The 18,206-nt window shown below is 42.8% G+C and overlaps 1 protein-coding gene across 5 annotated transcripts in view; it reads left to right on the forward strand.

The window, feature by feature from the left end:
* The window catches only part of ASAP2 (ArfGAP with SH3 domain, ankyrin repeat and PH domain 2), a 93,237-nt gene that overhangs the window by 65,348 nt on the left and 9,683 nt on the right, over window positions 1-18,206 (forward strand). For 3 of the 5 annotated variants that reach the window (XM_083495536.1, XM_083495539.1, XM_083495538.1), the window contains exons 13-23: window positions 1,223-1,271; window positions 1,947-2,113; window positions 3,119-3,252; window positions 4,849-4,943; window positions 5,867-5,923; window positions 8,182-8,371; window positions 10,236-10,321; window positions 10,508-10,623; window positions 11,870-11,937; window positions 12,298-12,411; window positions 14,310-14,562. In XM_083495536.1, coding sequence (XP_083351662.1) covers window positions 1,223-1,271; window positions 1,947-2,113; window positions 3,119-3,252; window positions 4,849-4,943; window positions 5,867-5,923; window positions 8,182-8,371; window positions 10,236-10,321; window positions 10,508-10,623; window positions 11,870-11,937; window positions 12,298-12,411; window positions 14,310-14,562 — 1,329 coding nt within the window. The remainder of the gene's footprint in view (window positions 1-1,222; window positions 1,272-1,946; window positions 2,114-3,118; window positions 3,253-4,848; window positions 4,944-5,866; window positions 5,924-8,181; window positions 8,372-10,235; window positions 10,322-10,507; window positions 10,624-11,869; window positions 11,938-12,297; window positions 12,412-14,309; window positions 14,563-18,206) is intronic. The other 2 variants (XM_083495537.1, XM_083495540.1) reach the window with 1 other exon arrangement.

Genomic DNA, 18,206 nt, shown 5'->3' on the forward strand with positions numbered 1-18,206 from the left:
TACTAGAAAGGCATGACACTCAACCCCAAAGCAATGGCTTCTGTGCTGTTCTGGTAGTGTATGAGTCAGGTCCATGGCAAACACACGGTTTTTAATCCAGCACTCTACACGCAGAGACATACGCAGCTGCATGGACTTGAGGTTTCTGGAGAAGTGGAAATATGTAGGCACTTCCAGCCAGTAGAGGCTGAGCTTGAGCCAGCAGGTGTGACGTATGCTATGATGCAATCCTCTGAGATGTAGCCGTAAGACTGTACAAGTCTTTTATAATAGCTTTCAGAGGTCTGATTAGTTGTTTCAAAGGTCTGCTCTAATGTGAGAGAGCAACCTTGGGAAAACGTTTGAAAATTATTTCCGATTTCACATGCTGTGGATTTGTGGTTGCACTAAATTGAGGCATTTTTTACCATCATGTTTGGCTTGAAATATTTAAATCGGTGGGTGTTTCCACCCCCCCTCCAAACAACACCATGGAAATAAAGAGCAAATGTTACAAGGCAAAGTGGCAAAGAAAAAAAACGCCCAAGTGAAAGCAGGCAAGGGCGCTATCAGGGTTCTAGAAAGAAAAATAAAACATCTCCTTGTATTGCCATGGTTGGAAGGTGGAGGGAAAAAACTGCTGGAAGTGAGTCAGGAGGAACTTGCGCTGTAAAAATGTAAAATGAACATAAAGTCCTTACTAGATCAGGTTCATCAATCCCAGCATCCTGTTTCCAACAGTGGACAGCAAAATGCTTTCAGGAAGCCCACAATAATGCATGTCATTATTTTGAGCATTTTTTAAAAAAAAAATGTAGGAAGACTTCCCCCATCTGGGCAAGAGCACTCACATTCCAGGTACATTAGGGAAATAGGATGGATGGAAAATAGTTACACAACCAACAGTTGCTGATGGTGTCATTGTATTAACCCCTGCATTGCTAAACTAGCTCTGAGCAAACATTTGCAATAACTTTTCTGTTGGTGGTCTTTGGTCTGATCAAATAAGCAACCATATCAGCAGGGAAGTTATACGTGAGCCTGCCGTTTAATCCTACTTGCATCATCTGCATATATGGGTGATTTTAACCCCGGGTAATGTATTGCCCAGTTAATTTTAACTCCAGTAACAACCACCAGTATCTAGTACATGAGTTTCGGAAATGGTCATGACTGTTATGATGAGATGAACTATCCAAACATTTCTGGGAGTTGACACTAGAAACATTTTATCTTCCTGTAGATGACCGAACGTATCATTTCCAAGCAGAGGATGAACAGGACTGTCAAATGTAAGTTGCATTAATAGTGGTTTTTGTTGTTTTCTTTGCGGTTTCGCTTGCTCATGATAGTGGTGTCTACAGTAGATAAAACAACTGCTTCTCTACTGTGGAGAAAGATAATCCTTAATTCTAGCCATTATTTAGACAGGCTAGGAAGACTAAACTTTCTGTTCATCTACAGCAGGGATAGTCAATGTGGTCCCATCCAGATGTCATTGGATTACTATTCTCATCATCCCTGACCCTTGGCTTTGTTGGTCCAACAACATCTGACGGGTACCATATTGGCTCTACAGGCAGCAATGCAAATAAATGTGGAACCATGGAATTTTAATGTTTAGGAAACAAATGCCTTCCACCAGCGCCACCAAATTTCCAATTGTGGAGATTTTCAACCCTAGCCAGAATTCCTTTCCTTAGCATTAAAAACCACACACCTATCACGGCCCTTGAACTCCAGTGGGAGTTTTTCTTTTAGCCTCCTCTGTGACAGTGGGGTCATGTAGCCCGCCCTGAAGTTTTGAGTCGACTCTCGTTTGCCTCCTCCCTGTGACTGTAAGCGAGAGCTAAGCTCAGCCTTGTAAGCCTTGTCTGCCTTCCTTTAAACTTTTTTCTCTGGAGGACAGTAGTGCATTTTTACCAGTTGAACAGAGAAATGGGATTTGTTGTGTTTTGTTTTTCAAGCTGGATATCGGTGCTGCAGAACAGTAAAGAAGAAGCTTTAAATAATGCATTCAAAGGCGATGACAACACAGGAGAAAACAACATTGTCCAAGAACTGACAAAGGAAATCATCTCTGATGTACAGAGGATGCCTGGGAATGACACGTGCTGTGACTGTGGGGCACAAGGTGACTTTTTTTAAAGTGACGGTGTGCTGTTTCCCGTTTAAAGTTTTGGGTCCTTCTCACCACCTGTTTTTCCTAGCTGCTCAAAACAGCTAATAACAAATCATAAGCATATAGGACAATTAATGCAATTTAAGACAATCCTACATAAAAAGCAGGGACACGGTTGGCGCTGTGGGTTAAACCACAGAGCCTAGGACTTGCCGATCAGAAGGTCGGCGGTTCAAATCCCTGCAACGCGGTGAGCTCCTGTTGCTCGGTCCCTGCTCCTGCCAACCTAGCAGTTTGAAAGCATGTCAAGGTGCAAGTAGATAAATAGGTACCACTCCGGCGGGAAGGTAAACGGCGTTTCCGTGTGCTGCTCTGGTTTGCCAGAAGCGGCTTAGTCATGCTGGCCACATGACCTGGAAGCTGTACGCCGGCTCCCTCGGCCAATAAAGCGAGATGAGCGCCGCAACCCCAGAGTCGGCCACGACTGGACCTAATGGTCAGGGGTCCCTTTACCTTTACCTAAAAAGCAGAAACCTATCTACCAACTCCCTTCCAAAAGGGGAGTTAGAACAACTTATATGCCTTAATGCTTTCACACTATTACGGATGCTGCTTTTTCCATTTTCAGTTTTGAAATTGTCTGTGTAGTGGAGTCCTACAGATAATCCCAGGAGAGGCCCATTCAGAGGTGCACGTTCCTCCCCACCACAACTCACTTCCACCACATTGTCCCAGAACCTTGCCCCATCTGTTAAGTCAGCAGTTGTAGTTAATTTATCTGTCTGTGAAAATACTTATATACCACTGTTTCTTAGAAAAAATATCAAATCAGTTTACAATAATACAGAAAACAATACAGTGAAAACCAACATCAACTAATCATGTGCTTTATACATTTTTTTTTTGCTATGTATGGATGCAAAATCTAGTTGCTGGGTTTATGTCCCATGAAGGGATTCTGTTATTTCATTACCCTGTGTGACTTACGTTCTTTTTCTTCTATTCTATCATTTTTAGATCCTACGTGGCTCTCAACAAACCTGGGCATTTTAACTTGCATTGAGTGTTCAGGAATCCATCGGGAACTTGGCGTCCACTATTCCAGAATGCAGTCACTCACGTTAGATGTGCTGGGAACATCTGAGTTGCTGGTAAAGTAAAAAATGTTTCTGTCATTTGAAAGCTGAGTTGGTGTGTAGCTGGTGGCAGTATTTGCTCATTATGGTAACACACAGTTAATGGTTGACCACATATAAACAGACCATACCCATTTTACTCCTCTCTGTTTGCACCGGGGAGAAACAGGCCATGGTTCCTGGGAGAGTGTTATGTCTGAATCAAAGTGTTAGAAGAAAAAAACCCTGCTCCTTTTCCCTTATGGGGTACCCAAGAGCCTATATAGAGTCCTTTTGTAGGTTCTCTATCAGTAGGAGAAAATAACAGAGGCCAACTAGAGAATATTGAGAAGCAAAGCAGCTAGTAAGCCTGATCTTTATTGTTGCAACAGGGTCCTCACTCACCACATGCACGAGGGAGGAGGAACCCAGAACAATGGTGTGCAAGCCCTTATAGATAGACTTTTTGAAATTGCCACCTTGTAAGCTTAAGGCCACCCCTCAGTACATCATACATACATCACAGAAGAGGCGGTATACAGCAGAAAACCTGTCTGTCAGGGCACCTGATAATGATCACTGATTGCATTACTTGGGCAGTCTGGCCATTCCTTTGTGATTGTAAATACTCAGTTCCTGAATCCAGGTCACAGACTCACCCTATTCATACACAGATAGGCCCTTAAGACAGGATTTGTGAGCAAAGAGACAATGGGGAGGTTTTCCCATTTCCTTTGTCCTTGCAGAGAAATATTTGAGGTCAATTTGGGAGAGACAAAATAGTTTCAGGACTCCCCCCCCCCCCGGTACTGTTTCAGACATGTGGTTTATATATTTATATATGTGTTTGCCTGGTAAATTTATTTTATATCTTAGACCTTATAATTCTCATAACACAAAGACTGTGTTTTCCCCCAACAAAACCACAATTGTGTCCCCAAAAAACCGCAGTTGATAAGTCTGTTTGGAGAAAACAAACCATGATATCTGGTTGGTTGTAACACTAAACCATGTCATTTATATCCTCTGCACACCAGTTAGGAGGAACGAAACACCTCAGATCAGCACTTAACAGCTTACCACAATGTGCAAACTGAGTCTGTGTGTGTACAATGTTACTGTAATTCTGTAAGTGGTATACAGCTACGTAAGTCATATTCAAAGTCTAAGTATGGCTACTATTGGAGATCATCCAACAATAGAATCTCTTTTAAATTTCTTGGAGGAAATTCTCTCCTTTATTGCAATTAAATATATATGTATATCAGGACTAAATTGTTTCTATAGGAACTGCAGTCACGCTATTGGAGCTTTGTTTAATAAAGCTTGTTGGTTTCATGTGTTAAAAGGACCCATCTGGGCAGGCAAGGGAACTACAGATTCAGTGTTGTATCCAACTACGTTCTACTCGGAACATAGACCTATTGAAAGTAATGTTCTTAAATTTGTTATGGAAATTAATTTCAATGGGTCTACTCTTTGGATACAACCCCCAGAATTCTCTAAGATTTAACTTTTTAACCTTAAGTTCTTTCTCCACTGGAAAATCAAGAAAATGGGTTGCTACTGAAATCAGTTGCTTGACGTGATTATGTTAATCTTTGCCCGGTGTGTTTATATTTCCCTTTGTAGCTTGCCAAAAATATTGGGAATGCGGGATTTAACGAAATTATGGAATTTTGTTTGCCGGCAGATGAAATGGTCAAACCCAACCCGAGCAGTGATATGTAAGTATGAAACATTGAAAGTATGGAAAGCTTTTACAGTGTAGTGATTAAGAATGTGAGTTGGACAGTCCCTTGTTCAAATACTGCCCTCATTATGAACTTGCGAGTTGACCTAAAGCAAATCACTGCTCTCTCTGCCTCCAAGCCCGCCCCCCACTTGCAATTTGGGTGAATTTATTGCAGCCGTTGACCAGTTTATAGAAACAGAAAAACCCACAATAGTCAGCACTTTCTAAATAGGCAACAATCAGCATGAAATTTAAGCAGGGCTGCAGGAATATGAACTTATAGAACTGTTCTAAGGATTGCTAAGAGGATATATGTGAACGTTTACTAGCAATAGTTCCATTAACAGCTCCCGTTTGACAGAAAGAGGATGAAGAAAGAGAATAGTCTCAGAAAAAGGAGAGTATTGGAGAACAAGAAAGTACTAAGTTCATAAACTCTCTGACTGGAAAGAGGATCCCATTAATTGGTTAGGGTTGCCATACGTCTAGATTGTCTGGGATTCCAATGCCGGACTTAGCTTCTGGGGACAGTTTTGGCCGAATGTCCGGAGTTTTGAAATTTACCAAAAAAAAACAACCCCTCAACTTTTTGTGTCTGGATTTTTACTTCTTGAAATACGGCAACCCTAAATTAGCAAAAGGATCCCACCAATCCATGTGTCAAGGCTAAATTAATTTTTTTAAAATCAATCAATCATGACTCTGTCGGAACAACTAATTCTGGTTTAAAACAGACAGCAAGTTGTAGCCTAAGATCTCCTTGTGTGTAAACAGCTATGTTTTATGATGATGCCACGCTTAGGTAAATGGACATCTGGCAACCATAGTCATTAAAGTCAACTATAATCATTGAAGTCATGCACAATATATAACCCTTGTTTAATGACTAAAATAAGCTTAAATTGCTATTTTTAGGAATCAAATTGAAAACGTCAACCTCCACATGTGTACAGATCACATTCTCACACAGATGTAAGTGACTCTCAAAGCCTTCTCATAAAATTCCTTCGCTTCATTTAAAGGAGCAATTGGAGGGGAAAGAAATTTGGGCATAACCCAATAAATTAAGCAAGTTGCTCGTTAGGGAACTTCAGCAGCATTAACAGTGTGAGCATAAACTTCAGGGATGGCTTTCTGCTGGAACACAAATTCCTATTTTGTTTATTTCATGAAATTTATACGCCGCACGATTGTAAAAAAAAAGAATCCAAAGCCATTTACGAAAAAGCTAAAACTATAAAATTATCAGTCAGAAGAATGAATAACAATGTAAAACTTTCAAAAAGCTAAAATAACAGGACTGAAAACAGATCAGAATTGTATCAACAAATAAATAAAGTTGATAGTTATTTCCCTTCCACAAACATAAGAGCTGCTTATGTGCACAAAAGGGTCTTAGAAGAAGCAGGGCAGCTGGGGTTTTTTCCTGATTTGCCCTACTTCCCCAGCCCTCTGGAGCAGCTTTTCAGGAGACAGGAGGAATCAGCAAAAAATCGCACATCCCTTTATTTTTGTGGGATCGTCCTGCAAGTGGCGTTTCACAAGAACTCTCTGGATCAAACATCTTTTTTTCCTATCCAGTTTGGTGACATTTTTATAAACGTAAGAGGTAACTCTTGGTATCTGTGCTTGTAAAGAAATGTCAGGGAAAGGTGCCGTGGTCTGCTGAGGTGCATTCTGAATAAAATTTCAGCATACAGTCATCCCTTGGATCCCGAACTCTTTGTGAGTCGAACGTTTTGGCTCCTGAACACTGCAAACCCGGAAGTGAGTGTTCCGGATTGTGAACATTCTTTGGAACCTGAACATCCGACGGGGCTTCCGCGGCTTCTGATTGGCTGCAGGAGGTTCCTGCAGCCAATTGGAAGCCATGCTTTGGGTTCCAAATGTTTTGGAAGTCGGACAGACTTCTGGAACGGTTTCCGTTCGACTTCCAAGGTACCACTGTAGTAGCAAATAATTTATTTTTTAAAAAATTATCTCACAACTTTCCCCCAAGGAGTTAAAGGGGGCAGGCATGCTTGTATCCTCAGAACAACCCCGTGAGATAGGTTAGCCCGAGAGACTGTGACTTGGCCCAAGATCACCCAGTCAACTCCATGGCTGAACTGGGATTTGTACTCTGGCTTCCCAGGTCCTAGTCCAACATTACACCACACTGTTCCTCATTTATATTAAAAGTAACCCAGTGAACAGCTTGAAAAGATCAAGTAGCGCAACAAGAAAGGAAGAATTGATAGGTACACACTCCTCCCTGCCTCCAATGATAGCAAAGAAGAAAAGTTGGGACTTAAAATTACCTTGCAGATTTTCCAGTTTTTTAGACAAAGGCAGACTAAAGCCTTAAAAGCTGGTGTTTGAATGGAACGTACGAGATCCGGTTATCCTCTGTAATCTGTAACAGATTCCATGTTAAATCACACATGACAGCAAACTTAAGCAACTGACCTCAAGATAAATAATGTAAAATGGTAACAGAACAGTCTGACTTTTAAGTTCAGTGCAGGGGGTTTCCCTTGAATTGTTGGAAGAGCACATCCATCGAATAACCCTGCAATTAGTTTTAATTCAATTTGCAAAGTAATTTTATGCATTTCCTGAAAAAGACCTAAAGAAAACAGATTTTTATGGCAGCGAGTAGAGTTTATTCATTCACCCCAATCAATCAGTTTGTTGTTTCTACAAGTAAACAGTCATAACTACAAAACTTTCACATATGTTACAAAGATGGAGGGAAGTGATCATAGTGGCCCTGTTTGCATGTTGTGGTTAGCCATAGTTAACTGTTTACTGTGAACACACCAATTTCGCCTGCTTTCTTCCTCCCTGCTAGCACACGGGAAAACCAAATCATGATCCCTGGCCTTGCATTATGTCCAAACCCAGGGACTATTATTTTATTTGCTCCAAGCAAACCATGATCCTCAACCAAGGTTGGTTGGTTTGGCTTCAAGGTTTGTTTGGAACAAAATAAACCATGATCAGTAGTTCTGATGCTATGATAAGACAGGGATTGTGGCTTGTTTCTCCTATGGGCCAGGGAAGGGAAGCGAAGTGGATGAGATTGGTGCATTCTTAGTGTGATATGCAAACAAGGCCATTCAAAGTGAAACCCAAACCATTCCCATCAGACTTTTTTTGTAATTTGAAGAATTGCAGCCTGTGTAATATTGTTTGTGAAGCGAGTCTCATTTCGAGTTTGCATAAAATAAAATCACACCTCATTTCAGGAATGCAAGAAAAGATTATATTAATGCCAAATATATTGAAAGAAAATATGCAAGGAAGAAACACTCAGACAACGTGGCTAAACTGCAGAGCCTCTGTGAAGCGGTCAGAACCAGAGACATTTTTGGATTGGTTCAAGTGTATGCTGAGAATGTGGATCTCACAGAGAAAATTCCACTCGCAAATGGGCATGTAAGTGTAGAATTTCTTCTGTTCCCGGCATGTTAACATGTTATGTGCTGTTTGTGTGGAAATGAGATCGTAACTCAGTTAATGTTAAAAGGATGACTGTTTGCAAAAGAAGTCAGAAAAACTGCATCTATCAAAATGGCTCATCCATCTGTTATCAAACTGCATTATTAAGCATAGAAAATGTAAAACATAAATGTGAAAGTATTTTGTACCTTCCACTGGATATGGGTGGGAGCATACAAAAATCCAAACAAAGGGGGATGGATCCAGACATAGAGTGAAATCCGACATCCCATGAGCAGATTTCGGTTTGCATAAGGGGTCTTCGCCTCCTCCCCACTGCGCACCCCTCCCCCTCCCAACTGATCTGGAGGGCTTCCCAATACTCCAGAACAGATTTTCAGGGCATGTAGAGAGGAAGAGAAGAATGTGAAATCCCATTGCGCAAGAGAAATCCATTCTGCTTGTTCACAGACCGCATTGGAGCACTGATGGCCATGCTTAAAGTAGACCTGTTGAAATCAATGGGCTGTGCATTAATCATGATCTGTTCAAAACACGGCTAAGTTTGGATCCATCTCAGGTCTATTGTTTTGAAAATACAGTTTTATGGGATGAGTGTAACTTCTGCATCTCTGTTTCTCAAATTTTTTGAACTTGGGCCTCCTGCTAAACCTGCTTTTATCTTCCACTCTCCACCCTCTTTCTTCTTCCTTCTCTTTGGCAAGCGAGCACACAGAATATTCACACACAGCTACTGCTATGTGGCTGAGTTTCCACGTGCTATTGATCCATCCTTGATAGTACAATTACAAATCCTGTTTAGCCATTATTAATGAAGCATGGCTTAACATCCTACTAGCCTAGTACCAGTCGAAAATTAAATAACCATTATTAGCCAAGTGCTAAATCCCCAGAGTGGTTTAATCCTTAGAAGTACTATGATAGTTGCTTCTATACATTTTAATACTGTTCAATTAGTTCTGTAAAACTAATGAGTTGGCTGATAAATTAGCATAAAATAATTCAGCTCGCTGTTTTTCTAATTAACTTACTTGCTGGACCCTATATGCCTTCTTTGCCAGTAAAGAACAGCACCATCCCAACTCTTAAGCTTTGAGCTTTCTGTGTTATTTGTATCAAGGGATAGCCAGATCCCACCAGTTCTCTGTGCTTTGACATGTCTGCCCTGTCCATCTTCTTGTTTAGCACAAAGCACTCAAACAGTCCCCTCTGAGTTTGGAGGCTTGTAGCATTGGTTTATAAATACCTATATTGTACGTCAGAGCTTTCCAAACTGTGTGTTGCAATGCATTAGTGTGTCGGCTGCAGTGTGTAGGTGTGTTGCACGAACACATACACCCTGTGCTCCTCCCAGGGCTGGAAAGGGGTTAGCTTAACCTCCAGTTTGCTAGTAAGACCGAATTACTGTGCCACGATATGATGCATGTCTACAAAGTGTGTCACCAACATGAAAAGTTTGGGAAGCTTTGCTGTACATGTTATCTTCTCTAAATGTCCTATTCATGTACATTTTCCTATATGTTCCTTTGGTTTCTTGAGATGAGTTTATTTCAAGAGTGGCTGGGGCAACCCAGACAGATGAGCAGGGGTATAAATATTATTGTTATGGTCATTATAATATTTCTACCATTTCCCCGTTTAGATGACCTGGAACAATTAACATTATCATCACTTAGGGATGAATTGTCTTAAATCAAAGCCATATTTTGATAGTGATGACCAAAGCCAGCTATTTAAATTTTTGTTTAGCATAATGTAACAAAAAATAGGGAGGTATCTCCCCAAAAAACAACAACCCTTCCTTGCTTGCTATTGGTCAAAACACACCATATGATTTCAGGAACAAGACGAAACTGCCCTTCATCTTGCTGTGAGATCTGTTGATCGGACCTCACTCCACATAGTTGACTTCTTGGTGCAAAACAGGTGAGCGATTCTAACGTTATTTAAACACTTTTCATTTTCATATTTGAGTTAAGAAAGGCAAGGTTTTAGTTTGAAAGCAAAAACAAGCCTGCTGTAATATTTGTTGATAGCATGAAAGCAAGTTTTTTGAGAGTTAGACTACTCTGTGCGTATGAACTAAACTTTTACCCTTTTGCTTCTGCATAGTGGCAACCTGGACAAGCAGACAGGCAAAGGTAGCACTGCTCTTCATTATTGTTGCTTGACAGATAACGTTGAGTGCCTCAAGCTGCTCCTGAGAGGGAAGGCCTCCATCGAAATAGGTAAAAGGGTAAAGAGTGACTCCTCTATTCTTTAAATCAATCCCACAACCCTGCCACACACAGACAATTGGTGATAGGAGCACATGCAGTGACTTTGGCCAGTTTCTTTACATGTTTAACGTAGAGCTCTTTAGAAGGCAATACGGTGGTACCTTGGTTCTCAAATGGCTTAGTTGTCGAACAAATCAGCTCCCGAACGCTGCAAACACGGAAGTAAGAGTTCCAGTTTGCGAACGTTTTTCGGAAGCTGAACATCCGACGCGGCTTCCGCTTGAGTGCAGGAAGCTCCTGCAGCCGATCAGAAGCCACACCTTTGTTTTCAAACGGTTTCGGGAGTCAAATGGACTCCTGGAACGGCTTAAGTTTGAGAGCCAAGGTACCACTGTACTTGAAATGAAGATTACTGAGACCGTGTGGAAATTTGTATGTTAAGTCAAATGTTTGCTTACTATGTTACCACTGCTTTTATGGAGTTTTCATAGTGCCTGCAAGGCATCGTTCTTTGTTATTTATGTACATACTTGATTTAATTCGTGTGCCACTCTATTCCATAAGCTAGCAGCAGTTTATGGGAATGTTTTCTAAATGTTTATAACAACAACAACAACAATCTTTATTATGGTCCAGAGACCCAGCAAATCGTTACAAAGCAATACACAATTCATACAGCCTACCTCCAGGTTAAACAAGCATTTTGTTCAGAATATAGGGATCATTGGTTCTTGTAACCACCAATAAAAACTTTGCCACTGCTAATGTTCTAGCATTTGTCCGGTCTTCCAATAGGAACCTGACATAGTGAGCCTCTGATTTTCCCGGGAAAGGTACCAGCAAGGGTAGTATCAGTTCAGCCCGGGCTTGCTCATATTTTGCACAGTGCAACAAAATATGTTTTATGGAATCCATGTCTTGAGCACACAAGCAAAGTCTGTCCTGGTAGGGAGCTCCTCTCAACCTGCCATAACAAATACTGTATTAACCCAATGGCACAGAATCCAACTGGGTAATATGATGGAATATTTACTATGCGCAAAATGTTTCCGCTAAGCTGAGGCAGCACATTTTATACTATTGGGGAGTTAAGCATTTTTCTGTCTCCTGTTGGAACGAGCGGTTCCTAAAAATGCACACTCTGCCCCCCCCAACTCCCAAGTTCTGCCTTCAGATTCAGAAGTCACATTCATTTTTAGCAACATAAGATTGCAGACAAGAAAGAATGTGACGTTTTCTTCCCATTGCTTTTTAGCCAATGAAGCTGGAGAGACGCCGCTCGATATAGCTAAACGCTTAAAACACACGCGCTGTGAAGAGCTGGTAAGATTTATTTGTTTCTTCTGTGTGTTCTCCGAAGCTGAACTGTTTCTGGATTATTTAGCAGCTTGCCATGAGGTTTCTGTGGTAGTCAAGAATGGTGGAAAATTTGTAAATAAATATTTGTTTGAGTTGACCTCTTTAAGATACCTGAAAACAACAGACATGTGCCTTGCATCCATTGAGTGCTTAAATTGTTGCTTTTTCTAAAGAAAGAAAGGAATCAAGATCTCACATAATGTGAAAGAAAGGAAATTGACATCATTAATTAATTAAATTTATATTCTGCCCTTCATCCAAAGGACACAGGGCAGTTTGTAGTAGCTGACTGTGCTGAATAGTGTCTCATTCTTGGTACCTTAGCTCGCCCAAGCTCTGGCTGGAAGACTTAATTCTCATGTTCATGTAGAATACGAGTGGCGATTACTTCATGAAGACCTGGACGAAAGTGATGATGATGTGGATGGAAATTTACAGGTATGCATTTAGAAGATCAGAAACCCAACGTTTTAAAAAAAATTAAAAAATAGAAATGTTCCTGCCTGGAACAAAAGTAATATTATCATCACTGTGTTCTTTGTAAAAAAATATTACTGAGAATTTTAATGGTGCTGTACTCTTCTTGCACTGGCTTGAAGTCAGCTTAACTTAAGGCAATATATAAACGAAACTCATTTACCATTGTGTTCCTGATGAAGATAGAATTGAATGATGGATGTAAGGGCTGCTTAGAAGGAAGAGATTATAGAACAAATAGGGACATGGGAAGCCACCTTACCTGGTCAGACCATTGGTCCATCTAGTTCAGTATGGTCTACAGTGATTGGCTGCATCTCTCCAGGTTGTCAGGCAGGGGATGTTCCCATTCCCACCTGTACATGCTTCAACTTGTACCTGGGAACATAACAGAAGGTTCCCCTTTTAAGTAGGAAGTGGTATTTGTATTTCAAAACCCTGTGCCTGCCTTTCAAGGTTTTCGCTTAGCCATTTTGTTCAACCTCAACTGTGCTGCTCTCCAACTCAGTGGTGAAGGTGGGAATTAGGAAGCATTTTGCTGCTCACTCACTATTAATAGGCTTTCAGGCCCCAGGGACTCTTGAAAAGAAGATTAAGGGCTATTAATGACACAACTAATGTCTTTTCTGTGCTTGATGACATGGCTGAATGTGTCCGCTGCATGTGTGTTCATTTGCCTTTGAGTTGGACTAGTATTGTCTTCGTAGGGAAGAAAAATGGAGGTCAGCTCCTCTGATCTTTTTATCGGGAAATGTTAGAAAGTCACCAGCCATTTGCCTTGATTCAGTCAGAAGTTAATAGGGACACATGTCTCTCTGAAATAACAAAACCTTCAACAACAAAATCAGGTAGAAAGTTAGCAAAGTTCTTACCAAAGTTAGCATGCTAAGGGTCAAAAATGGCAAGTGATTAATTTAAAAAATGTTCCTTTCCTCCAGAGAGAGAGAGAGATGGTTTTGCTTTTATTAATCATTGGGAGGTTGTTGTTTTTTAAAAAATGAATGTTTTCTTTGATTCTAGTTTTAAACGTATATCCAATGGAAATTTTGAACAGTGTCATTTTGTTGTTAGAAATGGCTGTTAATTTTAAGCACAGTGAGTACACATGGCTTAACAGTATGGACCTGTGTGTGTTTACTCAGTAACACTGGATTTAATGGGCCACCTGTGATCTTCCAGAAGTTGTTGGACTACAACTCCCATCATCCTTGACCAATGGCTGTGCTTGCTGGGCCTGATGGGAACTGGAATCCCACAACTGGAGACGCCACAAGCTAACCACCTGCGCCCGATTGTTACTTATTTTTACTCTGTTTTATTGTATATCCTATTGGGACGCGGGTGGCGCTGTGGGTTAAACCACAGAGCCTAGGACTTGCCGATCAGAAGGTCGGCGGTTCGAATCCCCGCAACGGGGTGAGCTCCCGTTGCTCGGTCCCTGCTCCTGCCAACCTAGCAGTTCGAAAGCACGTCAGAGTGCAAGTAGATAAATAGGTACCGCTCCGGCGGGAAGGTAAACGGCATTTCCATGTGCTGCTCTGGTTCACCAGAAGCGGCTTAGTCATACTGGCCACATGACCCGGAAGCTGTACGCCGGCTCCCTCGGCCAATAAAGCGAGATGAGCGCTGCAACCCCAGAGTCAGCCAGGGTCGGTCAGGGGTCCCTTTACCTTTACCTATTGTATATCCTGCCCTTCCTCCTGAACTAGCCCAGGGCAACTGTAAGTGTGCTTAGGATTTCAGCCTCAGTTAAAGCAAAATGAATATTAGCTCCCTAGTGTGTGTTGCATTTTTTTAATATCTGGTCTTGAAACACTTGCCCACATCACTCTCTCTTGTATTCTTCCTTCCTTTTTAAGCAACCAAGCCCTAACCGAAGAGAGGACAGGCCTGTGAGTTTCTATCAGCTAGGATCGAGCCAGCTTCAGCCTAACGTGGCATCTTTGGCTAGAGATGCTGCCAATATAGCCAAGGACAAGCAAAGAGGGTTTATGCCGAGCCTCTTGCAGAACGAGACCTATGGAGCCATACTCAGTAGCAGCCCACCTCCTTCGCAGCCTGCTGCACCAGTCACAAGTGCACCTCCTTTGCCTCCCAGGAATATTGGGAAAGGTAACTAACATTTTGCAAGAGGTGGAGTTCAACAGTTTTCTTTCTCTCTTGGAGATTTTAGCTTGGCAGTTTTTTCTGCAGGTAGGTATATTGAAACTATAAATTGCTGCGTGATGGGAGGGCAGAGGGTTCCTCCTCCTCTTCCTCCTTTTCTTTCAAATTGGTATGAATCTGCACTTTCTATTTTGGACAGTCACAGTGCAGAGGTGGGAGGAAAAAGAAAGGAAAAGAATCACATAATCAAATGACTGGTTCTCGGGGACACAATGTCTCGGGGTGCAATCCTATGCTGAAGTGACACCAGCTGAGTAGCAGCTTTAGCAGAAACCCCACTATGCCAGATATGCTGCTACTGCGATAAAAGATGCTGGTGGAGTACCTCGGATATACTGGCAGAATGACTGGAATGTGGCCAAGTTGTGGGCAGCACATTTGCAACGATGCCCTCGATTGCTTTGATCCATGCCCCTGTCAAAAGCACAGCCTTGACTGCCCTTCTTGACTTCAAATTAAAATGGAGGTGGGGGTAAAAATAGCTGCCCCTTTGCAGACAACTGGCTCACTCATGCTGCTATGACAGAGCATAATTTCTCTGCTGTAGGGTATGGTCCAGTCACAGCACACCGCTGCCAGTTTATAAACAGGACTTCCATCACTGAGCTGATGGGTCACGTGGAACTGGGCCCCTATAGAACTCTGGTGAGCAGACACAGAGCACCAGGGCACTTTGTGTGCAACGCAAGCGCTCGGCAGAAGACTGCCTGCCCTCTTGACACTCGTGAGAATTTGAGCCCATTGTTAACACTTCTCCACCTAAAACCTTTGCAAGTCCCTCATTCCAGGCACAAACACCCAGCACTGAACTCCACTCCCAACAGTTAGGGGGTATCTAGGCAGTGCACCCCACAAGCCTGCTGGGAAACTCCTGGCACAGCTGTCCTATTGGTGCTGGGGAGAAGGTCACGTGGGTTGCCCCGCAGGAGTGGGTAGACACCAGAACGGCAAGTTTGCTCAGGCAGGAGGTTGGAGTAGATGACTTTTGGATGTCCCTCCCAGTTCTACAATTCTTTTGGCCCATTTGTTGCTCCTCTGATTGGCTCATGGTGTGCTGAGGATGGAACCATTTATCATTTCTTAGTGTGGAGTTATACCCTGGATTGAAACCAGCATGTCAAACCTGAGCTGTTGCACCCAACTAGGGCTTGTTCCTGGTGATTGCCCCATAATGTGTCTGTTTCCCGTTTCCTGCAGCAGCTAAGTAGTCAGGGAACTGCTGTGTGGTGGTTGCAGGGTGGGTTTCCTGCTTCCCAACTAGTCCTGGTGACTTCCGCTGCCGGTGTGTGTCTGCGGCTGCCCTAGTGGCATGCCCTGGTTCCCCGCTTGGCTGGGGAGATTTTCCCTGGGTGGGTCTTGAACCCTTGTCCCAAGAGGAATGTATATGCTCCATGGACTTCCAACTGTCTGCTTCCCCCTTTGCGCACTTTTCTCCAAAATCGTGCTTAAGGGGATTCATCCAGTGCTGTGCCATGTGTGGATGTGCTTTGTCAGTGCAATGGGACCTCCATGTCCACCACACCACCCCATCCCAGATCAGGTGCAGGTTCCCCCAACCCTCCTGTGATGATTGTGAGGGTGGAGGGGACAGGAGAGAAAGCAGTAACTCTTCTTGTGCTCGTGAAAGTTGATTGCACCAGTGGAGCTGTAGTGTTGGATACAGCCCTCTGTCTTAAGGGTTGCTTGGGGACTAGCTATAGCATTGCTAGCTGTGCCTCTGGAATTTATGGCCTTGCGTGTTTTGTGCAGTTTGGGGCACAGGGGCATGTCCTGATCATCATATGTTCCTTGGCTCTCTTTGTGTGGGTGTCAGCAGCGGCATAGTCTCATGAATGAGAGCAATCATTCCAAATCCAGCGAGAACATGCATTGCATAGGACAGCCATTCTGTCAGTGTAATGGCGGTGGCATATCTCCGTTCCTGTCCCATTGTCAGTATAGGATTGCTGTGCCTATCTAGAGATGAAGATAGGAGTCCTATAAGAAACACCGCCAGAGCTGAATTTCCTTTCACAGATGACAGCTGTGATTGAAATTGGCGTCTAAAAACACACAGGTGTGTAGACACGCTTTAAATCCATGATTAGTATACACGTCGGTAAATTCCCCCCCACTCCTTCCCGTATTGGTCTTGGCATCATAGGTCCTGCAAGAGAGGGCACTTACCGTTCATGGTCCTATAGTTATTGGAGACAAAAATATGTATTAAATATTCCTTTGTTCAGGATGAATGGCTTAAAAAGATGAAGTCACACAGCACGTGTCGCAAACAGATTATTGTTTTTATTCTCCTGAAGCCCTATTGAAGCATTCAGGATTATATGACTGTCTGAGTTGCGAGAGTGGAGCCAGGTACATTTGCCATGTGTGCATCCCATCCCCCCATCCCCTGCCCCTAAAGCTGTCCACATGCATAGCATGTATGCTATGGGGCAGCTGAATGTGAGTAGGCAGAGCTGAATGGGCCCTGAATGTTCAGGGTGACGGCCTGCACATGTTTGTTAGGCAGCTCCACTGTAGACATGCCCCCAATTTGTGGGCAGCTTGGGGGGCTCTTTTGTGGGATGATGAAGCAGCCAGGAGGGGGTGAGGTGACCCCACTGTCTCCCTTCACACAGCTAACAGTGGTGTGGTCGGTTGTATCCAAATAAGGCCCTGGTGGCTTTCATAAATAATGTGCTGTCTGGCTAAACGCTTCCTTTCAGCAAATGTGGCTGCAGGCCTTGCTTCTTCATTAACTAACAAAAACTTTGCAATCTTCTTTCCTATTACAATTGCTAAAAAAAATAAAAATCTGCCACTGTACATCAGCAAACTACGATTACTACTGTTCAAAGAGATTTATGTACAGTATTGCCGTATTCTTTATTAGGACTCCACACACACACACACACACACACACACACACACACACACCGTTGTTAAACCTTATGTGGATAAAGACCTCCTGGACAAAAATAGCAGTGACCGTCTCTGCCCATTTTGCTTCCCCTGCCAACATACCCCTTGCCTCAACTGCTGCGTGGCATACCTGGAAAGCCACTTGCTACCGCAGGCAAAAGAGAAGGGCAGATGACAGGAAGTGGGAGCTAACAGGTAGAATAGCCACCACAGCCTTATCTTGCCCCACTGCATCAGGAGATTAGTAGCCCATTGTCTGGGATAAGAGGAGACAAGCCTGTTTCTTACCACCAGCCTATTTTACCAACTCCCGCTGCTGAATTTTGGGAGCACCACATCTCCTAATTTGTGCAAAGTGATGTCCACAACAACATCCACACCTAATTAGTTTCTCCTTCCCAATTGTACTATTTTTTAAAGTAAAATCTTAATAGGCTTAGCCTTGTATGGCAGGAGCCAAGCAGTTGCAAAGGGGGGGGCACTTTATGCATCAATTGATGTGCGCCCTATTGAAAAGTATTGTTCTGAGATGATGCAAAAGCCTTCTGTCTGATGATTGGTCCATTTCAGCTCATTCACTCGTGCTTATCCTGTGATAGCCTAGTCACCAAGTGATGAAACACTCAGGTGTGAACAAGTCCTTAGAAATGACCCAGTCCTTGTGCAGACGTACGTGTGCCTCTGGCTCA

The sequence above is a fragment of the Podarcis liolepis genome, assembly GCF_965112155.1.
Source record: "Podarcis liolepis genome assembly, chromosome: 3".
Classification (NCBI taxonomy): Eukaryota; Metazoa; Chordata; class Lepidosauria; order Squamata; family Lacertidae; genus Podarcis; species Podarcis liolepis.